We start from the raw sequence: 27,075 nt of genomic DNA on the forward strand, positions 1-27,075 counted from the left end.
TGCTGCAAAGAAAGACTGACACATATGGAACAGTGTGTCTCAACAGTCATGGCAGGCCTAAAGACTTTGTCAGGGCTAAATTACAGCAAGGGGCACTAGTAGCTTGGCAAAAGGTAAAGTGCTTACGCTGAAATGGAAGAAGAAAGATTGGTCTTAGCACTGTACATAATGCAGTTAGTCACAGTAAAAGGCAACATGCAAGTTACAAAGCCTTGTGCGGAGGTCGACTACAATAGCACAATGGGAGGTGTAGCTTGTGCAGATCAAGAACCAACTTTCTATCCCATTATGCAGAGGCAATGCTACAAAAAGATATTTTGTCATCTGGTGGAACAATGCATTTGGAATGCATTCGTGTTATACAAAAAAGAAGCCTAGCGAAACTCTCTCATGCAAACTTTACATGCCAGCTTATAGAACAAATTGCCGCACATCCACTGTCGACACTACTGCTAAAGATGCAACTGACATATCACATGGTGGATCAAATCGGCAATGTCTTATTGGTGGCCAATTTGATACCAACTGGGGGTATTTAATATTTTTTATTCATCATTACAATTTGTATTATAATTTTTAGATTTAATATTTTATGCCAAAAAAGCAAAACTTTTTTATATATAAAGTGTTTTTGGAATAAAATGCAAATATAAGGGAGGTTAAGGAGGCATTTTTATAGCACAACTAATGTCATTTTCTACCTATGATACAACATCACTGCACTGATGTTGAACATTCAACGTCAGAAAAATCACCTGTGCAGACAGTTATGTACAGTATGTTGTGTGGGAAAAATTACACCAAAATGCAACTTACGGTTTTGTTCAATTTAATTGTAATGCATTGCAATTAAGTTGAGGTGAATGTTAAGATCCAAGGTCTCACTCTGTGTAGGGTGATGCTTAAAGTGCAGCATAACTGCAGGATGCCATGGTTTGCATTCATTTTTCTGGGTCTGATCTGCTACACAAAGCAAGTTGGCATGGTACCTGAAGTGTTTTTTTGAGGTTATACTGTCATGCTTGGTGTAAACAGTTTTAATACCACCTAACACTTTTGAACAGAAACTGATATAATTGCAAGTGACAAATTCTACTATAGAAATGTGTATTATATTCATTAGTTAGCCATCATATCCACAAAATTAACCTTTCTAAACTAAAAGGTATTTGATGGAAGTTATCCGAGATGGACTGAAACAAGTCAGAAATGGACTATTTGGAGCACAAACCTTAGGAAAATGTTCAACTTGAATTACCAAAGGAGTGGCTTTCAGTCAAGTAATGAAAGTCAAACTATATTGATTGTTAATATTGACATTGCTGTGCTGCATATTATATTGCCAGCAGTTCATAGTCACACCAAAAATAAAAAATAAAAAAGGGGGGGGGGGGGGCAACAGTGTATGGACACTTCTTAGGTGAAGGGGTCTATATAATGCGATCTACTAGGGTACCATGGAAATTTAATGCCTTTACTCCTCAGATAGGCAGGGTTGGTACCAAACAGAAGAACTTGAGGTCCAAGAAGCAGACAATTCTGACAAGAAAAATACTACAAAACCAAGAGTAAACAGCACTGATGCAGGAGCTATGTACAAAGACTGGATGTATTAACAGTGCACAAGGCTTACAGAAAAATGGAAATACTTGGCTTTGATGTAGCACACACATTTGAGCTAAATTCTGTTTAAAGCATTTTTCTACTTCTGGATTACATTTCCATCCACTTCTTGATTCTCGATATAAAAACTGCCTAGTTAACGAAACTGGTGATCTCTCTCAGATATACAATGACAAATGATATTAATCCATATGTATAGTTTTGTTTGTATATGTGCATAAGGTTTCAGGAACTGGACATATAGCTGAAAAGATGGTATGGAAAATGGGGGTAAATTTATCATGAAAGGGGGTGTGTGTTTTCTATTACTTATACCGAAGTTTTCCACTTTAAAACATTATGGCGCTAAAGAGTGATGCATTGTACAGTGCATCATAGGCTGTGGCCATTACGCATTCTCCCCACCCATTAAGCTTTTTTTTTTTTTTTTTTTTTAAATATAAAAGCTCATCCCCCAAATTCTACAGAAGCCAGCAATAAAGAAAGTGTAGATTTGAATAACAGGCCCCTTGATAACCAATTAAAATAGTTAAGTGAGACTTCACTGTTGTGCTGGTTTCCAGAAGCCAGAAAAGAGGAGAGTTTTGGGGAGAGGAACACATCCCCCAAAGAAGATGTCATGAAGAACTCTGATTTTGCTAAATTTGACATACAGAAGGTAAGCCAAGCACCATTGTTGTAACCTTTTTACTGTACTTCTATATTCCAAAGAAGCTATAATTAATCACAGCTTCCAGTGGCCTACTTGTTGTGCACTCCAATGATGAATAAAGCAAGCTTGGAATTATGCATGGATGACATGGAATAGTAGCTTATATTAGAAATGAAGACTCCAGAGAACTAAGTAATTATCAGTACAAATTGTAAATGAACAGCCGTGTCTCATGAATAGGAAACCCATGCAGGGTTGGAATTCCGTTGGTTGTGTGGCTCCCCAGCACCCCTTAAAAGGTGCATCTCTAATCAATGTTATTTATTTATATTGCACCACATCTTTTAAATTACATTATCTGATGTTACAGTACCTATTTGACACATGGTTATGGACTATTACTACCATAAAGACTGTAGAACCTCTACATAGTGTTACGAGCTGCCAATGTTAATCAACATTTTAAGTTGAGTGTTCTTACATTAAGGACATGTTTGTAAACAGCAAACACACAAATGCGCTTACTTGGCTAGTTATTGGCTGAACTGTAGGAAGTTCCATGCAAGAAACTGATGTACAAAAAGATCAATTAGCTCAGATTAACTTCAATTGTTGGTTAATTTCATTTGCAGCTAAACTTTACTGATTTAGTTAATACCTTCATGTTAGCTGTTATTTAAAGGACAAAATGAAGTTTAGATAAATCTGTAAGCGTAGGCAATATATTCATATTTTTTAAATATCTAAATATTCAGCTTCATTTTGACCCTATATTTACTGCATTAACGAAGTTTAAGCACATTCAGTAGCAGTGGTTATTTTATTAGTAATACTATCAAAATTGCTTTTATTGTATCACATTACATGTAATACAAGGAGATTCAGCATAGGGCCCCAGTTTGGCTACGGGCAGCACTGGGTGTGAAACTGTTGGCGGCTCTGCAGTGGACTAGATAACTTCAACCTCATAGCAGAGGCAGCTGGAAATTGCTTCTCAATAAGTAATAAAGATGCATGAATGAAACTAGTGCAGTTTATCCAACTATACCCTTCGCTCGAGGTTGCTACACCAGATGAGGCAATAAAAGAAAAAGAAGATCTAGGCAATAAATCAACCATAACAGAAGCTTGCTGCCTTTGCTTGCTTTCATTGATTGTTCAAGTGAGCATGAAGTATGAATGTGCTGTCTAATGCATTAATCTGAAATTAGTCTGGCCAGTCATTCTGCCAGTCATTTTCATAAATTTGCTACAGCAAAGCCATCAGCTTCTTCAGTAGCGGTGTGGGGGGGGTGGAATAGGTGCATGTACAGGAAAGGGGGTAACACTAGCAATCTCGTGAACCACAAGTACAACAGAACATAAATGTGAATCAGTGCAGAGTGTTTGGCTGCTCCAACTTACTTGAACTTCAGCCTCCAGCTTCAATGCTGCTGGAATTAACCAAACAGAAGATTTAAACTGTTTAGTCATCATTAAGTCAAGGTAACACTTGTCATTGTTTTAATAAAAAGTTAAGTTATTCACTCAGGACATACAAAGTGAGCACTGGTTTTTGACTGTCCGTGAAGCAGCAGCTGCAGCTTCGTCAGTGGATACCAGAATTCAGACACCCACATTCACCCTGTTCTCAGTTGCTTGACGGGGAAAAAGCCAAAACAATGAAGGAAAAAAAACAAGAATGCCACAGGGTCTGCGGTGGGTTGGCACCCTGCCCAGGATTGGTTCCTGCCTTGTGCCCTGTGTTGGCTGGGATTGGCTCCAGCAGAGCCCCGTGACCCTGTGTTCAGATTCAGCGGGTTGGAAAATGGATGGATGGATGCCACAGGGTTGTGGCAAAGTTTGTGAAAGATTTAAAGCCCTTCACCATATGGGAAGTTGGTTTAGGTATACATATACATAGCAGGCAGTTATCATAAGTTAACCGAGTTGTCCTGACAAAAAAGGATAAGTTAAATTTATAACCATAGTAAGTATAGCCCTTTAAAACGTGAGCTACGAGGTGGTAATAGCAATACTTGATATAATTAAAATTGGATTAAAACAATGTTTTTATCATGCATTTTGTTAAATGTAATTATATTTAGAATGTTTTAAACTTAAAAGTAAAAATGCTGGTATTTAGGTTAACTTATTTTATTGGTTTGGATAGTAACTAATGAGGGTGCAAGTCAGGGATGAAGAAAGGAAAAAAGGGAAGAGGGAAGTAATGATGTAGGTAAAATTGTGAACAAGATAACTATGAGTTATTACTGCGAGAAATTTGTTAAACTTCTACTTAAAGTTTACCATTGATATGAACAAAGAAGCAATTCCAGCACGTACTTAAATGTCGGGATAAAATATGTGGACGTGCTGGTCGTTGGATATACGGTGTAGAGAAAGCCAAATCTGAGCTGCGGAATGCCATCCATGAAAGATGGAACAAATGAGACATTGAAGTTAAGACATCAGTGTTGGATGTTGTTGCAGCCGACATGACACGAGTGTCGTCTTTCTTCTGCTGGGAACAAGCAATTTCCGTATGCTCTGTTAGAGTGAAGTCATCAGTCTCCAAGTAAATCGCAAGCAAGTACCAGGCCGGCAATGTTTGTGTGGTACCAGTTTTAGGATTTTTTTATTTTATTTTTTTTTTTTAAATCTAACAGTAAAAGCTGAAGGGTGATACATAAGTAACACAAAAAACAAAATTAGTTCTCCCCAACTGTGGGGTGATGGCAACATCCTTTGAGAAAAATAGCATTTTCCTCTGCAAACAATAAAGATGTCACCAGTTTACTGTAATTTTAACTCATTAGCCCTGAGTCCATAAGAGGTTTTGTACATTTCTCCATCTACTTTCCATAGTTATTGACTATTTCTGGATTCTGTGACAAGATTGTTTTGGTTTAGCCCTTTTTGAACTGGTTCAGCCACTTCCACTGAACTTTATGCATTTTTTTGTAAATGTTACAACATAGGGGTTTGGGTAAGGATTGATTTGCATTTTCATGGTTTATCACTGGTTGTATTTATTAATTTATCTTTAATACTCTATTTCCAAAACCTTTAGCTTGTTTATAGTACTTGCTAATTTTAGCAGTTTGTGTAGGTGAGGAGAGAGTTTTTTTGTTTGCAACAACAACAACAACAACATTTATTTAAATAGCACATTTTCATACAAAAAGTAGTTCAAAGTGCTTTACATAATGAAGAAAAAGAAAAAAGAAAATACAAAATTAAAATAAGACAAGATTAGTTAACATAGAAAAGGAGTAAGGTCCAATGGCCAGGGTGGACAGAAAAAACAAAAAAAAAACTCCAGAAAGCTGGAGAAAAAAATAAAATCTGTAGGGGTTCCAGGCCACGAGACCGCCCGGCCCCCTCTGGGCATTCTACCTAACATAAATGAAATAGTCCTCTTTGTAGTTAGGGTTCTCACGGAGTCACTTGAATGGTGATGGTCATACAGACTTCTGGCTTTTAATCCATCCATCATTGTTGGAACATCATGGTGTTTTGGGTAGATGGTGGTGGCGCAAGCAAGTGTTTAGGCAAGTATGGTTTGGCAGAGTCTGAACTCTGACAAACTGGAGTTTTGGTTGTGTTTTTTTCTTTTTTTTAAAATCCGAATATGCTTTTTATTACAGGATTGCATAGAGCCAAAAGAACATCCAAGGCAGCAACTACATCCACTGCTGAAGAGCCAGTTACTCCAACACTCCTCTCTTGGAAAGTGGGAAGAATAACATGCATCCAAAATGCAAGGATATGCTCCTATGAAATCATACACTAGAAAAATAATTCAGTCTTAATGGCTAAACAAAAATATAAAAAAAGGGCTAGTTCCTCCACCCAAGTCCAAATGGGGTGGGGGGAGAGAAAGAAGGGGGTAAAAGGAAAAAAAAAAAAAAAAAAAAAAAAAAAAAACACACCCACACATCAAACCACATTACCTTTGAACTGAAGTGTTCCATTCCAGAAGCATGCTCCAAAAACAAACCTAATCTCGTCAGTATGATCAGCTTTCACAAAACTGGGTCTTATATCATCATAAATTTTTGATCGATACTGAAATTCATAGAAGTACACAGGCAGACCAGCATCTAAGAAAAAGGTGAACAGGGGAAGGGAGAAAAATTTCAGCAACGACAAAGGGAATGGATATGCATTTGGAGGATAAGTCGGTCATGACTTAACTTATGAAAGGACAGATTAATTACATTCGTGTTTAATATTTTCTTCAAAGAAAACAGACATACAGTATACATCATAAAGCTTTAGGAAGGAACAAGTTAAATGCTAGCAATGCTTACTTCTGTGAATATTAGCAATCATTAAAGATGGCTTCACAAAGAACAGGTCACCAATCATCTTTAGTGAAAGATCTCGGATTCTAACAGGATCTGTGACATTTCCAACATATTCCTCATAAATGTATTCATATGCCTCCTTGACTCCACACTGTAAGAGAACATTCTGGTGATTGTTGCAAACCAGAGGTAACACACAAAACAAGACCCTCAAAATTTGGGACAGAAAAGCTGCAGTAAAGGAAAAAAGGACAATCTTAATGCTCTATACATGTTGTGCTGAAAAGAACTCAGAAGGTCCCGCATTTGTAGTGTTTCACAAGCCACCACATCTTTGGGAAGGTTTATCCAGTACCATGCGAACACAAGACTTCATGTGGGGATAAAAATCCTACGTGCAAATCCTACGTTTCTTAGACCACAGAAGAAGGCTAAACAGATTGTTCATTCAACTAACACTTTGCAGTGACTAGGAATGAAAGGATTTGAAGGGAATCAAATTCGAAAATATTGGTGCTGGCTTAAATAAAACTGGGTACATTTCCAAAATTTTAAACTGCACCACTTACTTCAGGTGGGATTATTATTTCATTCAAGACAGAAATTGCCATTTCTTTGGTCATTCCATCACTCCACCCAGGAGGACAATATGCCTGAAACACAGAGCAATCCATCACTTGCATAAAATGGAGGGAGGAAATTTTTTTTTATATAAATATGCATTTTACCAAACTGAAGTGAAATAGCAGCATTTAACAAAAAAAACAAACAAAAAACCCACAAACACATCACACACACACAGCGCTAGCTGTAAATGGCACCTTTAGATAAAATACTCACATTTGCAAGGAGGCCCCCAAACTCGTAATTGTTAACTCCTATAAGATATGGAACTTGTTGAAAACTTTGGGCTTTTATCAATTCTTCAATTGGTCTTGGAAGAACAACTCCATCAATCGTTATTGGTGAAATTCCAAATTTGAACTAAAGAAAAGAAATACCAAGGAATTGTTAAACTCTGGTATTCAGTCTTACTCATTTTATGCTTCATTAAGTCTTTACCACTAAATAAGAAAAAACGTTAGATTTTTACCTATTAGACAACATTTATTGACTTAGGTCTTAGATTTTCATTTACGTGTTCAGTATATTGTGATCAGGCACTCCTCAGATAGAAGATTTATCTTAAATAGAACCAGAAGGTTGCAGTGATGGGCATGTATGCTATCCATTAATCTCACCAATTAGATAAACTCATCTCTGGACATCAGTGGAGCATGGTGAGCACATGGCAAAGTAGACTGATTTTAGTGGAAGGGTGATTGAAGCAGCACAACAAAAAGCCTGCCCAGAATGGTTAGAGTCAGAGGACAACTGCAATGCAGTCACTTTTCCTGCTTTTTTCAGTGGCAGATCAAGCAACTCCCAATATTCTTTAGAAACTTTAAAAACCTTTCTCAAAAATGCTCAAACTTTAATCCAATTCCCATTCAACTACATCTGGACATTAAGTTTGGCAACAACACAAGATCTGTATTTTTGTGTAATGAAACCAATGTTGCTGCTCCCAACTCTGGTTCTATTTCTTATAATTACAACGGCTTTCAGGCACATCTTGTAAATTAAGCTTTTGCCATGTGTTTGATTTTTCAGAAACCAAATGCTTTTGAAATCTTTGGAATGTATCATTTGCTGTTCCAAAAGTAAACAAATCACAGGCAAACATAATTAGGAATTTTGCAGTTTCAGAAGTTTTTCACATAAACCCAAAGACTGTTGAAATAGTTAAATATATGACACAACACTGACACTGAAACAAAGTAAACAGAGATATGCAAGTCAATAACCTACTTATTTGTTTTTACCACATTGATCCTGAACATGCAGTACATTTGCTGGCAAGTACTGGTATTTTTACACAAAATTTTTTACAACTAACCGATCTGGCTACATTTAAAAGTTCCTCTTCAGTCTTCTGTCGCAAGCACTGGATGAACAAGCCGGAGTCAGAATCGTCACAGGTGGTCAGGTTAGCAACTTTCTGGATGTACAAAGCAATTTTCAGTTTCAGATTGGTTATATCACATTTGCAGGCATTCACAGAATGCTTAAGACCAGCATGTCCTATTCCAGTGTTAAATGATCACCAAGCTAGTTAAATATACAAAAGCTATTTAATCTGAGAATGTGATTTCCATAAAACAGTTACAAATGTCACTAAACATTTGGATGATGTACAGTTAATGTTTACAATGTATACAGATGTTACATTATTCCATTCATTAATCCTTTATATTAAACACAGGCATCACAAAAAAAAACAAAAAAAAACTATACATAAAAGGTTAACAGCGTGCAAAATTTGTTGGGACTACAAGAAAAAAGATCTGTACACCATATGGGGAAACTGCACCAAAATTTACATACTGTTGGATAGATATGGTTAGATATTGTTTAGATTTATGAGGCATTTGTGAAAGTTACAGAAGCCAACACCAACCCCCAAGGGTTTTTCCCCTGCAGGTTGGAGGGCCTACATACAGGGCTGGATGCAGATTAACGTCATAAATAGGACTGAGCAATTGCAGGTTAAGGGCTTTGCTTAAGGGCCCAACAAAGTTGAGTCACTTTTGAAGTTTATGGGATTTGAACCAGCCACATTCCAATTGCCAGTGCAGATCTCTAGACTCAGAGCCACCACTCCGCCCATCAGGATTACTTGACGTAAAATCTTTCTTCCGATATTATAACCACCTCTCAGAGGTTTTAGTAAAGTCAAACTGTTTTGAAACCTCCCTCTTAGGAGGTTTACTTCTGGACTTTATCAGAGCGGTGGTTCTCATTGCACTAGTAAATGACAGTACAAAAATGCTTATCAAAAATTAAAACCATAAATAAACCAGGTGCTTACTTCAATAATCTAAATGATCAACTGTGTGTCAAGGAAAACAGACAAGTGCTTATCACTAAAACTTAGAAAATGGTAAAAGTTCTTATATGTTAATTCCGTTTTGCATCATTTACCATCTCCCTATCCAGAATTTCATGTTACCAAACTGAAATTCATTATGTTTAACACAACCTGAAAGCTCGTTACCTTTTTAACTGGGTCTATATTTTCTGTGACTATGCCTGGTATTAAGATAACTCCACTCTCAGAAATGGCTTTATGAAATAATCCAGATGATAAAGGAGATAAAACCTGAAAAAAGTTAGCACATTAAAATGAAAAAGTTTACACAAAAAATACTGCACACAAACCACAGTGCAGGATATTTGTCAGATGAAACACTTGCAAATATAGAAGAAAATGCATCAAAACATGCTACACACTTTCCTTCATGTACAATGTAGTTTTGCCATAGTTTTCAGAATTTAAAACCCTCAAGATGAAGGCCAATACATACGAGAGCAGACACACTACATCCACCAGCTGATTCTCCAAAAATAGTAACAGAGTCTGGGTCACCACCAAAGTTTTTAATATGCTTTTGAATCCACTGCAGTGCTGCCACTTGATCCAGAAGACCCCAGTTTCCAGAGCAGTTTTCATCACCAGTACTGAAAGAATCAGATAAATAGGTTTTTTAATACAGAGTAAAAAGATTTAAATTTCAATTTTAGAACTGTCACTTTCATTTATACTCTGCTATAAAAAAAAAAAAAAGAAATAAAAAAGAAAATAGTTGTATAGGCTAAAAGACCCATACTACCCCGTCCCTTCATAGATGAAAAACGGTCAATGCAATGAGTGGGAGGTTATTAGGAGTGCCAAGGATGCAATTTGAATGACATACATTGAAAAGAGATGGGGGAGAGGGGAAAAAAAAAAAAAAAAAAGCTCTTTATTAACCTAGAAAAGGGCAACCAGCAGAGAAAAGAAAAATAAGTTAGTCAGACACGGCAGTTATAGATGAAGTGCAATACTGAACAGGATGATAGTGGTCAAGATCAAGACATTGTAAAGGACCAGAATGACGCATACAGCCTGCTAATTAAATTCTTCAGTTACATGATGCCTTATTCCACTGCAACAGGTGGAACCCCTACTGGCAATATAATTTGGATAGCTTACAAGTTTTGAACACTTTATAGACAAGTTATTGACTAAAAACATAAGGAACACAATCATAAGGCACTTTAATATAAATCAAACACAAAGTAAAAGGCTTACCTTAAAAAACCCATATATCCCACCCTGTACTGAATCACCACCACAACCACATTCTCATAAGCAGCAAGGGCTGAGCCATCATACTGGGATGCTCCACCTATCATTAATGCTCCACCATGAATCCACACCATTACCTGGAAGGGAGTTTGGGAAAGAGAAAAACACCACACCATGCTCAATGGATATGCATCAAATTCACCAACTGCCAAGAATTTCAAATACTGCAGTTATTCCTTGTAAACAAAAAAAAAAAAAATGGAATACTATTACATTTCTAAATTCTTATATACTCAAAAGTAATCAAATCAACACAAGCTGGGTTTCTTATATTCGTAAAAGATTAAATTAAAAAAAAAAACACAATTTTATGACAACTGAACAAAAAAAAATGTAAACAAAATTTAAAAGCCATCTTAGAGGTCATTAGGTATCAAACATTAAAATGTAAGAATTAAAACCTAGCCCTGCAGTTAGTGTTTATGATAATCTGGGCAAATAAGTGCTCTGCAGAGTTAACTCACATTGTTGGCCATTAACAATCCTAGTATTGCACGGACTGCAAGTGCATAACAATCCAAAAGGAATTCAGATCAAAGTATATTTCAGGTATTGAAGAGATCACAGTAAACATGACATTATCAGTCCAGTTCAAAATGTGTGGGTGGTTGAATAATCCTTTTTGAGCACATCAATCCTCACTAGGATCACCTTATTTAATCAAGTGACTAGATGTTCTTCAGATGCACAAGCTCTTAACAGGTCACTGCAATGCCTGTGAATGATGTTTAAGTCAACATCCTGAACCTTGTATGACATTGGCTCCTCCTATTCCATCTCAACTTCCAGAATCCCTCGTGATCCACCCTCTGTTGTGCTGCAGAGGTAAACTGACTCATTCACTACACGTCTTTGTAAAGAACTAAAAACAAACATGCTGGTGCTTGTCCCATTGCACAATGTGAAGTGGTTCAATACAGCAGCAAAAACAAGGACATTTTGTCCTCAGTGTCCAAGACTGGATAGGCCAATTTATGCTGGACTTAAAACTTTGTACATACCTCTTGGCCAATCCAATTGTTGCAGGCTGGCCAGTGTGACAGTAGGGGGCACTGTCACACCTCCAAACGCACAGACAACATGCCAAAACACCAGGTAAAAAGTCCCAGTAATAATTATAATAATGTGCACAAAGCACCTTCATAATACTCAAATAAAATCAATAATCAATACAATAATCAACAATAAATCCTCCTCTCCACCCAGCAGCTCCGTCACACTCACACCCAACTCCGGCTCAGTCAGCTGGGTTTCCCACAGTCCTTTTTAATAGTCGTCGACCCGGAAGTGCTTCTGTCCTTGCGATTCCATAGTACTTCCAGGTCAGATGAAAATTCTTTTCTTCAGCCCGGAAGTATTTCATTTCTTCCATCCCCGTGACGAGGTAGTACTTCTGGGCTATAATAGAAACACTCGTGCCTCCCTGCAGCATCCCCTGGTGGCCCCGACGGTATCCAGCAGGGCTGTGAAGCCGAACTCCATTGTCCATGATGCCCTGCGGAAATTCGGGGCACCTCCATGTTGCAGGGAGGACTCCATCTAGCGGCCTGGGGGTGCTGGCCGGGATAAACTGCCAGCCATCTCTCACACCAGGTACATTGGTAATGTGCAAGATGTCTCACAAAATTCTCGAATTCCATCAATGCACAAGTCATACCATTATTTAGGACCATCTGTTCAGGTAGTCCATAAGCAGCAAAACAGCCTTCTCAATTTCATGATGGGAGCTTGAGAAGTTATCTGTGAAACAGACCAGCAATGTCAACATTATTTCTTGTCCATCATTTGCCCAGGAATTTCCAAACGGTGCAACTGTACTTAGTTTGACATTTTCTTTTCAGCTTTACATTATCTTACACATATGCTCAATATCTACATTCAGATTTGGCCACCAACATGCCAGGCATGCCATTCCTTTTGTTTTTACAATTCCTAGGTGTCCATTGTGAATTTGTTTTCGCTCAGTTTCTTTGGAACAATAAACAGGTTCCCCAAAGGATATAACCCTTTTCTATGGATAGTACATTTCTCCTTTTGTGAAAAACGTTAAAGGATTCCTTAGCCTCATCTGGCCAACCCTCCATAATATTTGGAAAAACCCTGGCTAACACTGAATTTGTACACGAAACAGATGACTTGGAATGTCTGGAAGACATTGCAACATGACAGGAGAACATTGTGTTTAGACCATGCTTCCATTCCATACTTCCATCAGTTGTCTCTGGTAATCAAAAATGTGACAATCCATCTGCATTACCAAGGAATTCAGACTTGGTAAGCTATAGTATGCAATAAACATGAGCTGATAAAATGATAGTCCAGCATTGAATTCATGTAGCTGCCATTGTGGAAAATAATGGCAAAATATTTTACTAGTGGAAAAGCTTATAACCTTTTTTACCAGGGAGTTCAGAGCAGAAGGCACAAGGATTTAAACCTGAAGCAAGAACTGTATTTTTTATCCCAAGGTTGGCACAAAAGGCCTCCAAGAATAACTGGCTACACATTATGCATTTCATTCTCTTCTGCCTAGGAAATATAGATTAAGTGTATGGGAATGCTCTTTGCAAAATGGATTGTGCCATGCACAATTTGGCAAGAATGTAAAATCCCCTTTAAAAAAAAAATCAAAATGTGTTTTGATAAAAGTTGAAAACATTCTCTTTCGCTCCATGAGCTGTACACTAGTAAATTTAAAAAAAAAAATCCAAAACAAAACCACAATGTTGACATCATACATTACAAACAAGGTGGTTTAAGTCCAAATTCCTAAAAGGTCAACCACACTCACTTCATCTGGACAGAAATGCATGGACTCCTAGATAGGCCATGTGCCACTAAGATGACAGTAGTCAAATGAAATAAATATAAAATGCAAGCATCAATCTCAAACAAAGGTCATTGTGGAAGTTAAACATTTTAGACTATGTTAAAACAATATTTAACTTTGTCTATTAGAAATATTATAAAAAGCACTAGAAAGAAAGAATTTTATAATTTGTTAATTTTACTAGAGAAATTAACCCTTAAAAAAGGTTAAAGATCCTCATTTGTTAAATATTGTATCCTGTTCTGCCACATGGTAAAATAATGTGTCCAGTATTTAAACAAAGACTATTGCATATTGTTTTGCACTAAAAGTGCAATTATGAAACAAGACACTCACAAAGTTAATTTTGACTGGATGTCACATTGAACCAAGCATGGGGGAGAGGGAAAAAAAAAGTACAGAGAAGAAATTATTCCACACAAAAATGCACCATAGGTTTATAGTGCAATAGTCATGCAGAGAGAACAGAACCTTACTTGCATGTGCTAAACACACAGCACAGAACCACTCTTTGGTGTCATTAGATGGTAGTCTGACAAGCAGAACAGTTGAGCTGTACTTTTAATTTTTCATAGTAAGCTACTTGTCTTTGGTGTTAAGTACTGCATATCACCTGTTTCACTGCATTGTCATTACCACCAAAACATTACATTTCTGTTGCTGGCAGAAACCCACACCTCAACTATTGGCTTCTCACACTCTGGTGTGTGTATTTCAGAATCATTCAGTTTGACACTCTTCAAATTATACAGCTTGCAAAACAAACTTCCATAAGACAATCAAGAAAGTTGTAGACCTCCATTTTTCTGGCTTTGTTCATACCTACAGACCCAGGAGGGTGTCCGGAATTACAGTAGGCTATGACCCAAGGTTATTATAGTTAACGAAAACTAAAATCAAAACTGAAATAAAATTTAGTTTAGTTTTTCATTTCAGGTTTGTTAAAATAGCTGGGAAGACTGAAATAAAATAATTTAAATATTTTTAGTTTTCGTTTTTGAATTAATGTTCTTGCCGTTAGTCTTTAACACTTGTAGGTTTTAACTCTAAAACAAAGTCATCCACCACGAGCTGCCCGCACATATTCATCCTGTGAATGGCGGGTGTGATGGAGGGGGGGTGTTCACACAGCATTTGCGGTGACAGAGCGAGCTGAATGAGGGTGTGTAAAGCCTGTGAAATAGAAAGCGATTTACTTGCCGCATTTCTTTGCGCTTGTTGTATATCAAGATGCAATTCAAATGGTTGAAATCAGAATGTGCTGGTCAACAAAACGTTTACCATATGGACAGAAAAGTCACGAGTGAGTAATGTTTCAGTTTATTTCTCAGGTTACTACTTTTTGTTGACAGCAATTCGCCTGCCACTTCACACAGGAGAAATCGCTTTTACTTTCTCATATACCAAGTACAGTGGAACCTCGGTTCACGACCATAATTCGTTCCAAAACTCTGGTCGTAAACCGATTTGGTCGTGAACCGAAGCAATTTCCCCCATAGGATTGTATGTAAATACAATTAATCCATTCCAGACCATATGAACTGTATGTAAATATATATATTTTTTTAATTTTTAAGCACAAATATAGTTAATTACACCATAGAATGCACAGCATAATAGTAAACTAAATGTAAAAACATTGAATAACACTGAGAAAACCTTGAACAACAGAGAATACTAACACTGCAATAGTTCGTGCTATAGTGCTAGGAACTGCTCGCTAAAAACACTTTTTTTAATGAGTTTTAAGCACAGGGGAAAAAATGACCATTTGAAAAATCCGTAATTTAATAAACCACCAAGAAAAGTAACATTGCAACAATGCAGGCTATGAACCGATCACTGTAAACAGAACTGAAAACAAAAAGAAGCGTTCTCTACCTTATGCATCCAGTCCTCCCTCTCTCGCTCGCCCGCCTGCTCTCTCTCTCGCACCTGTGTGTGTGCGTGTGTTTCTCTTTTGCCAGCCTGGAGCGCCTGTGTGTGTGTGTGTGTCTGTCTCTCTCTCCCGCTCCTGTGTGTGTGTGCATCTGTCTCTCTCTCCCGCTTCTGTGTGTGTCGCGCTCTCTTGCTCGCTGCACAGGAAATACACAGGGAGAGACTGAACATGTACAAACCGAAAGGGAACCTGGCTTCTTTGTATACCAAGTGTGTGGTCGTGAACCGAGGCAAAAGTTTGGCGAACTTTTTGGTCGTAAACCGATTTGTACGTGTACCGAGACATTCGTGAACCGAGGTTCCACTGTATAGTAATCATGAAAAAATTCAACCTTGATATTTTGATGAATCTTATATTATCTTATATTATATTATAATATTATAGACCTCCCAGAGTCCAAAAATACCGTTTTTTTTTTTTTGTTTTTTTTTAATCGTGTGTGTGCACGCGCGTCTGTGTGTGTAAACACAGAAACTCAAAAACGCAACTAGGAAGATGGATGAAAATCTGCATGTGGTTGTAACACCACAATTGTAGATCTGTATTAACTTTTGGGCCAAATCCATCACCCAAAAGTAGTAGTATTTTTTTTTTTTTTATTTCATGCAGCTGCAGAGTGATTTATTCAACCTTACTTTTATAATACTTGTTCAATATATTAATTTGATTTGTTGTAGATGGTTCCTTGATGATCATAATATAAAAATAATCATTGTCTTGCGGTTTACTCCTCAAATATCCATCCCCATATCTGAGAAAATAAAACTGCACTGATTGTATAATGATTTCCTAGTCAGTCTCTCAATCACTTTCTCTTTAAAAACATCATTTAACAATGAAGCAATACAAACAAAGGCAGTTAGGCGAAGAGAGTCTGCCAAGTGATGAAAAAACTAAACATACCAATTGTTTTTTTTGTATTTATTCTATATTCATTAATTTATCTTTTTTAGTTCATATTCACAACTCAAAATACTGGATATCGTGAAAGTAACCCATTAGCAGAATTATATTTTAAAATATTTGTCTCCCTTTATTCAATGTTTCTCTCTCTCTCTCTCTCTCTCTCAAAATAGATTGATATTTCTACTTTCTTTTTGTTCTTAACATCAGCCTTATCATACATATTGCATACCTGGCATTTTTCCTGCCTTACATCCAAACCTGCTGGGGTAGGCTCCAGGTTTCCTGTGATCCTGCTCTGGATAAACAGGTTTAGATAATGTATACTGTATATTGTTCTTAATCACAGACGCTGTCTCTGTCATTTAATGCCTGTCCGTACTCCTATTACCTGCGCTTGCTCTGCTCATTATGGGTTTACTGTGCTTTATGTTGGGCTATTCAAGTCTCACTGCCCCCAACCTTGACACTACATGCTTGTTTTTCTTTGTTTCCCACAATACAGCTAGGTGGGGTCTGCGCACTGATTCAAGTCTAAGAGCCCTTTCTTCCTAAGCCCCAGTGATTTTCATGAGAAAATATTTTAAAATTGTGTAAAGTTGTTCATATTCAGTATCTAGTTTTGATTATGCTTATCAGACAAAAATAAAACCAGATAGTAAACCATGTAGTGTAGTAAGCTTCCACTAACATTAAACTTATCCAAATCTGTTACGTGTACAGTTCTGTCCGATTGTGACACAAAACCAAACTCTGCAGGAGCTCCATGCCATAATTACTAAGACTAAAACAAATAGAAATGTCTTTGTGAAATAAAAACTAAACTAAAAATACACGATGAAGGAAAACTAGACTGAATTTCCAAGATCAGAAAAAAACATAGAAAGGTAAAACTATAATAGCCTTGCTTTGACCTTTGAAATTGCCAAGCCCATAATTCTTGTCAGAAAATTCATGACAACTTATGTTAAATGAAACAAAAAAGAAATTGGCCCCTGCACAAAGTTTTGATGGACATATCAGATGACAAAGGGTATTAATGACAATTCAAGAATATTTTGTCTTATTGAATTTTGGCATGACGGTTATATTTTTAGAACATTATTCGTATTCAACATGGCAATTTAGGGTTTCCGAGAGCAGTTACCAGTCATGCCATGCAGGTCACATGGTGTCTGTCATCGTGCTTCATTTATAGGAGATGGTGGTGCATAATGTTTGACAACCAAGTAGTTGTGTTTGGTCACTTCAACTGAACTTAGCATATCTTTTGTTAGCTTAGATTAAGTTTTCTGCTAACATTAAGCTTTTTTTATTTATTTATTTTAAATTGATTTTGAAAAGGTCATCCATGCTTTTAGAACATCTCATTTGGACTATTCCATTTCTTTGTATGTAGGTGGTGATCAGCCCTTCTTACGACTAGTCCAGAACACTGCTGCGCACTTATTGACTGGATCTCTTAAGTGCGACTATTTCACCAATACGGACTTCTCTATTGGCTTCTAGTCCATTTCAAACTCTCTTAAAATTCTATTACTTATTTTTAAATATTTGAATAGAACTGCCCCATCTTGCCTCTCAGAATGCCACATGCTCTTAGTTGTGCCTAGATTGAGATATAGGCAAAGGGCAGGGAGGATCTTATGCATGGTTGAGGGTGTTTAGTTTTTCTGTTAGTGGATTATGCTTGCAGATTTGAGATATACAGGTTTACTTTAACTGCTTCTTTTACCATTCTTGGACAGCACTTTGCTTCAGTTTTGGCTGTTGTAAATGTGCTTTTGCCTTGCCCTTCCTCAGCTAATGTTCTTTAGACACCGATTGTTCCAATTTCTTGGTTTGACCTAAATATCCTTAAGGCTATTATCTTGCTTTTCTCCAGTTTTCATCTCCTGGTTCTTTCAAGGATAAGTCATTTACCCCCTAGCCAGTGACCAGTTATCAAAAAGCCGCACAATTCTAAAAGCATAATAGCGGCAAGATTTTTTTAACAAAGGAAGATTAGAGTATGTTGTTGCAGTGGCATGTTCAGAACACATCAGACTTTATGCAATTTACTCCATATGGAAGGAGCAATCAGTTTTAGGGATTTTTGCTTTAACTATCAGGACTGAATTTAAAATTTGCCAAAAATATCCAAAATCTTAAAATATTGGGCGTCTCCAAAACACTAATTGCTATTGTTTCTATCTAGAAGAGGGGAATAGTCAGATCTGGACTCAGATTTCTTCTGGTAGGTAGAGCAGACACAGACAACTTGTTACCTTGACAGCATCTATGTCAAGACATTTCAATTTAAAATTTCTTAATGCCTTAAACTTTCAGGCAGAAGATTTGAATATACATAGGTCCCTATTTCCAGGAGATCACTAATACTAGACAGATAAATGTTGCAAATGTGCAACATGATTTTCGATCAAAACTCAGGAGTCCAACTGCACATATCTGCCCAACTGTCTCTAAGATGCACTGTAGGATTAGCTGCAGTAGATTTTAATGAAATGTAGTCTAATTTGCTGTCCTGTTACAGTCATCTCAAGCTCAGTAGTCATGCTATGGTAGTTACAAATTTACATATACTGTAACTGAAGTCGACTGACTTACAACCCATTATCACTTTGAGATCTCTTTTCTCTAGCAAATAACCTACTATAAACAAGCATCATTCATATACTTCAATATTAGAGACTTTCCTTCGCAAAAAGGAAAATCGGTTCTCATATGAATGTTGCTTTAATTATCAAAGCCTAATTTTCTTTATTACGATACTTATAATGTTCTAAGCAGCTTTTCATGTATCAACCTTTTTAACTTACTGGTAATTGCAATTCTTGTTTAGGCTCTGCTGGAGTGTAGATGTTTAAATACAGACAGTCTTCAGAGATCAATGGATTTGGGGGAACTGCAAGTGCAGGGAACAATGCCATATACTGGTCCAAATTTTGAAGACAACTGGAAATAAGAAAAAAAAAAAGATATTGTACTTTGATGACATTTAGTTGTTGCAGTGTTAAAATGCACCAAAAATCTGGTGCCCAGTTGAGGTGAAGCTAAACATTGAAAGATGCACATGCTCACTACATCACTAAACAAAAATGTACCCATCTGGAAAACTGTACAGGACATGTGCAAGCTAGAATGAGAATGAAAAAAAACAACATGATTTCAATTTTTTTAAAAAGACAACTTAATTTAAGACATTAAATCATTCTACATATTAAAAAATAAAGCTCCACAAAATGTGACAAACTGAGTGGGTTAGAAGGAGCAGGGTATTGAAGACTCTCAATGATAGATTCCCCATAAGTGTCAGTTCCTGAAGTGGGTTACACAGTGTATATTCAAGAGTGTTCATAAACATTTTAGAAATTAAAACCCCCCATGGAAATTCATTAATTGGCACATAATTGACAAGCACCACAAATTTCCTACTTTCCTGAAAAAATGTCTAGTTGCTAAAACACCTTGAACATCCTAAATATCGTCAGTTTTCAAATATTGAAGCAGAACCATGAATATAAGAAAGAGAAATTGTCTGTGGTTAAGTCTTTTAGGCATCAACTAGCCAAACCCAAGACTGTTGCCCATCTTGAAGCCTACATTTGGGTTCCCACTTTCTACTCTCACCATACACCCAACTATTTGGAGCAAATTCTACATTTGTGGGGGAAGGGAAAAAAGAAAAAGAAAAAAAAAAAAAAAACATTTCATTTAGCACATTTAACAGACCTCTGTCCAAAAACCCTGCCACAGGGGATGCACAAACCAGTGTGTTTTTTCGTGCCGGCCCCAAGCCCACATAAATATAAATGGGTTACATCAGGAAGGGCATCCAGTGTAAAATTTTGCCAGATCAATATGCGGACGATACAAATTTCCATACCACATCGGTCAAAGCCCGGGTTAATAACGGCCGCCACCAGTACTGTTAGCCAACAGGGTTCTGGCAGAAATTGGGCTACTGTTGGCCGAAGGAGAGGAGGGGGAGACTTGTCCAGAGGCAGAAGGACAGGAGAAAGGTAATGAGTGGAACGGAGGGTAGGAACTCAATGTTGGCAGTATGACTGGTAAGGGAAGAGAGCTAGCCGATATGATGGAAAGAAGGAAGGTTGATATATTGTGTGTGCAAGAGACTAAATGGAAGGGGAGCAAGGCCAGGTGGATCGGAGGTGGATTCAAATTGTTCCATCATGGTGTGGATGGGAGGAGAAATGGGGTAAGGATTATTCTAGAGGAGCAGTATGTCAAGAGTGTTTGAGGTGAAAAAAGAGTGTCAGACAGTAATAATTATGAAGCTGGAAACTGAAGGTGTGATGATGAATTGTCAGTGCATATGCCCCGCAAGCTGGGTGTTCGATGGATGAGAAAGGTTTCTGGAGTGAGTTGGATGAGGAGATGGACAGTGTACCCAAGGGACAGAAAGTGGTGATTGGAGTGGATTTCAATGGACATGTTGGTGAAAGGAACAGAGGACATGAGGAGGCGATGGGTAGGTATGGTGTCAAGGAGAGGAATGAAGAAGGTCAAAGGATAGAGGATTTTGCAAAAAGGATGGCCATGGCTGTTGTGAACATGTATTTTAAGAAAAGGGAAGAACTTAGGATGACGTACAAGAGTGGAGGAAGATGCACCCAGGTAGATTATATCCTATGCAGAAGAGAAAATCTGAAGCAAATTAAAGACTGCAAAGTGGTGGCAGGGGAAAGGGTAGTCAGGCAGCATAGGATGGTGGTCTGTAGGATGATGTTGGAGATCAAGGAGGAGGAGTGGGAGGGCAGAGCAAAGGATCAAACGGTGGAAGTTTGAAAAAAGACTGCAAAGTTGAGTTTAGGAAGGAGGTAAGATAGGCACTGTGTGGCAGTGAACAGATGCAAAACCAGCTAGGCAACTGCAGCAGAAGTGGTAAGAGTGACAGCAAGAAGGGTGCTTGGAGTGACATCTGGACAGAGGAAGGAGGAAAGGAAACTTGGTGGTGGAATGGGAAGTACAGGAGAGTATACAGAGGAAGAGGATGGCAAAGAAGTGGGATAGTCAGAGATGCTTAAAGTAGACAAGAGTACAAGGAGATAAGGTGCAAGGTGAAGAGAGGGGTGGTGAAGGCTAAAGAAAAGGCATATGATGAGTTGTACGAGAGTCTGGACACTAAAGAGGGAGAAAAGGACCTGTACCAACTGGCTAGACAGAGGGACCGAGAGGGAAAGATGTGCAGCAGGTTAGGGTGATAAAGGATAAAGATGGAAAAATACAAGCGAGGAGGGTGTGCTGAGCAGATGGAAAGAGTAATTACTGGAGAAGCTGATGAATGAAGAGATAGAACGTTGGATGATGTGGAGATAGTAAATCAAGAAGTACAACGGATTAGCAAGGAGGAAGTAAAGACAGCTATGAAAAGGTTGAAGAATGGAAAAGCCATTGGTCCAGATGATATACCTGTGAAAGCATGGAGGTGTTTAAGAGAGATGGCAGTGGAGTTTTTAACCAGATTGTTTAATGGAATCTTTGAAAGCGAGAGGATGCCCGAGGAGTGGAGAAGTAGTGTACTAGTACCAATTTTTAAGAATAAAATGTGCAGAGCTATAGTAACTATGGGGGAATAAAATTGATAAACCACAGCATAAAAGTTATGGGAAAGAGTACGGGAAGCTCGGTTAAGAAGGGAAGCAATTAGTGAGCAGCAGTATTGTTTCATACGAGGAAAGAGCACCACAGATGCAATGTTTGCTCTGAGGATGTTGATGGAGAAGTATAGAGAAGCCCAGGAGGAGTTGCATTGCGTCTTTGTGGACCTGTAGAAAGCATATGACAGGGTGCTTCGACAGGAGTTGTGGTATTGTATGAGGAAGTCGGGAGAGGCAGAGAAGTATGTAGGATATGTATGAGGGAAGTGCGACAGTGGTAAAAACTGTAGGAATGACTGTTGCATTCAACGTGGTGGTGGGATTACATTAGGGATCGGCTCTGAACCCTTTATTTGCAATGGTGATGGACAGGTTGACAGACGAGATTAGACAGGAGTTCCCGTGGACTATGTTTGCTCATGACATCTGTAGCAAAAGTAGGGAGAAGGCTGAGGAGACCCTGGAGAGGTGGAGATATGCTCTAGAGAGGAGAGGAATAAAGGTCAGTAAGAACAAGACAGAATACATGTGTGTGAATGAGAGGGAGGTCAGAGGAATGGGAGGATACAGGGAGTAGAGTTGGTGAAGGTGGATGAGTTTAAATACTTGGGATCAACAATTCAGGGTAATGGAGATTGTGGAAGAGAGGTGAAAGAGTGCAGGCAGGGTGGAATGGGTGGAGAGAAGAGAGTCAGGAGTGATTTGTGACTGACGGGTATCAGCAAAAGTGAAAGGCAAGGTCTACAGGACAGTACAGGTAGTCCCCGAGTTACGGACATCTGATATACGACTTACGAATGGGGCCACAGCTGCTCCATCTGTCTGGGGGATGCAACACAGGCTCCTCAGTAACTGCTGCTCCGTCATTTCCAGCATGGGGACGCTGTAAGCGGTGGCTGGACGGAGGTGGTTTCACTGCTCGTGTAGTGTAGTGTTGTGTCCCTCAGGCGGCTCCAGTTGATGAATGGGGCGGTGGGGGCCGCACCCCATGCGCTCGTGTGCAGAACGGAGGCTTGATGTGGCATTTCGCTGCCCGCCTACCACGCTGCTGCAGCTACTGCTCCTGACTGGACAGAGGCTGGATGGGGCAGAATGTCACTGCCTGTCCACCACATAGCCTTGTAGTGTCCCTCGAACGGCTGCCCAGTTTGTTCTCGGTGGGCAGCTGGCGATGCTGCAAGCAGTGACCTGGTTGTGGCTGAACGGAGGCCATTGAGGGTAAATGGGATGGCGGGGGGCAGCATTGTGTGCCTCGGGTGGCTGCCTGTTGAATGGGGCGGTGATGGGAGATTCACTACCCGCCTTTGGCTGCACACTGTTCGCTCTCAGTGGGCCGACGCTGCAGGCAGCATACTGTATGCAAGTGGAGGGCACTGTGTGGTGGCCAGGTGTTGAACCACCCCTTGCCACCTCCATTCATTCTCAATAGCAAGCCTGTTTGTACTGTTCTGTACATAGCAGGAAGTGGTCTCTCGTTCAGTACACCAGATGTGCTGACGAATGGAGCCTTTCTTCTGTGATAGCATGTACAGTGCTGTGAAGAAGAGCTCATCTTAACCTTTTCTCTTCACCCTTCAACAATGTCTCTGAAACACAAATCTGATGCAAGTGCTGGTGATACAGTAAAGAGGAGAAAAACCAATCACCATGGAAAATAAAGTGGAAATAATAAAAAGGTCGGAGAGGTGAAACTCCATTCACTGGCAGAGCACTTGGTTACAGTCGGTCAACAATAGCATTTATTAAAATAATGTACCTGTTCCGACTTGCATACAAATTCAACTTAAGAACAAACCTACAGTCCCTATCTCATACGTAACCCGGGGGCTGCCTATAGCAAGAACAGCTATGTTATATGGGTTAGAGACTGTGGCACTAACCAGAAAGCAGGAGACAGAGCTGGAGCTGGCAGAGTTAAAGGTGTTAAGATTTGCACTGGATGTGACGAGGATGGACAGGATTAGAAAGGAGTACATTAGAAGATCAGCTCAAGTTGGATGGTTGGGAGACAAAGTCAGAGAGGCAAGATTGTGTTGGTTTGGACATGTGCAGAGGAGAGATGCTGGGTATATTGGGAAAAGGATACAGCTGCCAGGCAAGAGGAAAAGAAGACCTAAGATGGTTTACGGATGGGGTGAGAGAGGACATGCAGGTAGTGTTTGTAACAGAGCAAGATGCAGAAGATGGGACAATATGGAAGAAGATGATCCGCTGTGGCAACCCCTAACAGGAGCAGCTGAAAGAACAGACCTCTGTCCAAACAGTTCTGAGCAGGCAGTGTGCCCTATAGGACAAGGCATTTGACTTCAAGGCAGGATCTTTGCCAATATGGAGAGAAGAAAAAAAAGAAAAAAAAAAAAACACACACACACACACACCACACAAGATTCCATTTATGCCATTTACAGGCTCAAGCAAACCAGACATACAGTAAACAGTAAGCTTACTATAAATATTAGCATCTTTGATATCTGATGGGAGGTTCTGTTTGCAAATTGTTTATCTAGGTCCAACCTAGAAACTTCCAAATAAAAGGCTAGTTACGATGAACACCAGTTATCAGTGCAGCCCAATAAGATGTGAACTGAATGCTGCTATAGCACTAAGCACTTCAGAAAGTCTTCAGTAGTATGTTTATCTGTATGGGAGGTCTTAATACTCAAGAAATAAAACCATGCAAGTGACAGGTTTGCTTATCATCTTAGTCCAATGATATGCTTACATAGCAGGTGGCTGACTTGCATCCCGAATTCCTGTCCACAACTCTGGTGGCTGCGGGGCAGAGAACCTCAGAGGTCCCAGAGGTGGTTTGGCAAAGGGAACTCCGAGGTATTCATAAATGATCTGCTCACTTCCTCTCACTTGGGACACTGTGCCTTCCAGATCGCCAAGTTCTGTTGTCACAACTGGGTTTGAAGAATGACTTCCTAGAAATAAGATAAAGCATTAAAATAAGAATAGTTGGACATTTTGTCAAACTCCAATTACATTTTAATAGAAATGTTCAAATGTAGCTGTATTATACACAACCAAGGAATGACACTTTAATTAGCAATCAGTCTGTTAGGAGAACAAAATTAAGGTAAGGTAGGGGCTTGTGTCAAGTTCGGGATGAAGCACGGTTGCCAAGCCCAAAATGAATAAACCAACCAAAATTTACTATAATGTGTATTGGCATTTTCCAGGAAAGGCACTGTACCAGAAAGACCGGAAACTTGGTAAGGGTCTTTTAGAGGCTCAGATTATTTGTGAAATCTTATCAAGAAACAGGATATAAAAATACCACCCTGAATATATTGGCAGCTTTCCAGTCCTCATTTTTTTTTTTTTTTTTTAACAAACACCCCAGCCACTTGTGAAATCCATTCATCCTTTTAATCTATTGTTCTGCACATTGCACAGCTGCCTAGGGCACATTATATTAGCCGATCGGGGGCACGTGTGTAAAATGAATCTGCGGATGTATAAAACAATTAATGAACACAATTCCATAGAGAAGGGAAACAAATTTTGATGAAATCATGAAAGCACAGAACATTTATGGTTGAAGGATAAGCTGCAGGTTGTGCATTAAATGTCCTTGCCAAACTAAAAAGTGAATCAGACCACGTAGATAAGGGTTCACACACAAACAAATGTAAAAAGCTTTCCTAGTTTTAAAAGGTTTTGCACCCAGAAATCAGTTCAGTATGTATTACATAAAAGGCAAAATATTGTTATACAGTGCATCCGGAAAGTATTCACAGCGCATCACTTTTCCACATTTTGTTATGTTACATACAGCCTTATTCCAAAATGGATTAAATTCATTTTTTCCTTAGAATTCTACACACAACACCCCATAATGACAACGTGAAAAAAGTTTACTTGTGTTTGTATTATGACAGATAAGAACACGTCTAAACGGTTAGATACATGAGAAAAAAAACTTCACACCAAATCACTTTGGCTGCACTGGTTAGCACTCCTAGTGCCCACACCTTACTAGGTTACAAGGTATATACAGTACGTGCTTTCATCGAGACATAATAAATGAAACGGAAGCGGTGCACACACAAGAAGCGCGGAGGTTGCGTCCCCTCCAGCTCTTTCTGCAGCCCCGTCACGGAGCGAAAATTGTTGAACCTCCACCCGAGCAGCACGACCACATAAATCCGATGAACGCCGCTGAAAAGCGACACCACACACAAAAAAATAAAAAAGTGGTGCAAGAGACGAGCCAAGCCGATACAGCGCATAAAAGTTATAACACATCAAGGATATAACACAAGTTACTATGAAACGAATATATTTCGTGTACAAACCAATCATATGTACTCACGAAACCTTCAACTAATATAGTTTTAACGTATAAAATTGATAAGTTATGAACCGACAACATATAAACCAATATATATTACGTGAAGACGTGCGATTTACAGTGTTTGACACTTTATTGGGACTTACAGCACCAACGGACACTTCAGTCTGAATACTGCACACCACCATTTTCGAGCAGCACTTTTACCTTGCCATTCAAATGCCATTGCGATCTCCGTCAATAATGACACTAAAAAGAAAACTGCCACCTTTATGACTTGCATCGCAAGTGGCTTGCGCTGATCAACTCCAATCGAAAATATGAAGAAAAAAAAACTGTTGACCAGCCCCCACGCAGCTGTTTAAAGTTAATTGTATCCGGCTGCAGGTCGCGAGAAGGGTCTAGCTGCAGACAGTGCACTCTCAGCCACATGCACGCTCAGCCACTGACGTCAGATGCACGCTCAGCCACAATAGGAAGTGCAACAGGGGAGTCGTTTCCTGATTGCTAAGTTGGTACGTTTGCTGGTTATAGTCTTACCATTTATGAACGATATGGAATATTCTTAATCATGTTAACTTGTGCATATTCACGTTGTTTGGCTGGCCTGTGTTGGTTTATTAACATGTTTACTATTTTAACAGATCAAGTTAACCAAGGTAAATGCTTGCCTGTTATTGTGAT

At 38.8% G+C, this 27,075-nt stretch overlaps 1 protein-coding gene across 4 annotated transcripts in view; it reads right to left on the minus strand.

Moving 5' to 3' along the window:
- The window catches only part of LOC114658069 (fatty acyl-CoA hydrolase precursor, medium chain-like), a 169,105-nt gene extending 142,314 nt beyond the window's left edge, over positions 1-26,791 (minus strand). For 2 of the 4 annotated variants that reach the window (XM_051931461.1, XM_051931462.1), the window contains exons 1-11: positions 26,599-26,789; positions 24,814-25,018; positions 19,290-19,425; positions 10,742-10,875; positions 9,975-10,128; positions 9,665-9,769; positions 8,507-8,608; positions 7,408-7,551; positions 7,137-7,220; positions 6,571-6,718; positions 6,211-6,360 (exon numbers count right to left, since the gene is read on the minus strand). In XM_051931461.1, the coding sequence (XP_051787421.1) occupies positions 6,211-6,360; positions 6,571-6,718; positions 7,137-7,220; positions 7,408-7,551; positions 8,507-8,608; positions 9,665-9,769; positions 9,975-10,128; positions 10,742-10,875; positions 19,290-19,425; positions 24,814-25,018; positions 26,599-26,674 (1,438 nt within the window). In that variant the 5' untranslated portion in view covers positions 26,675-26,789. Of the gene's footprint in view, positions 1-6,210; positions 6,361-6,570; positions 6,719-7,136; positions 7,221-7,407; positions 7,552-8,506; positions 8,609-9,664; positions 9,770-9,974; positions 10,129-10,741; positions 10,876-19,289; positions 19,426-24,813; positions 25,019-26,598 lie in introns of all 4 variants that reach the window. The other 2 variants (XM_028810106.2, XM_051931464.1) reach the window with 2 other exon arrangements.
- Positions 26,792-27,075: the final 284 nt, after the last annotated feature.

The sequence above is a fragment of the Erpetoichthys calabaricus genome, chromosome 9, assembly GCF_900747795.2.
Source record: "Erpetoichthys calabaricus chromosome 9, fErpCal1.3, whole genome shotgun sequence".
Taxonomy (NCBI): Eukaryota; Metazoa; Chordata; class Cladistia; order Polypteriformes; family Polypteridae; genus Erpetoichthys; species Erpetoichthys calabaricus.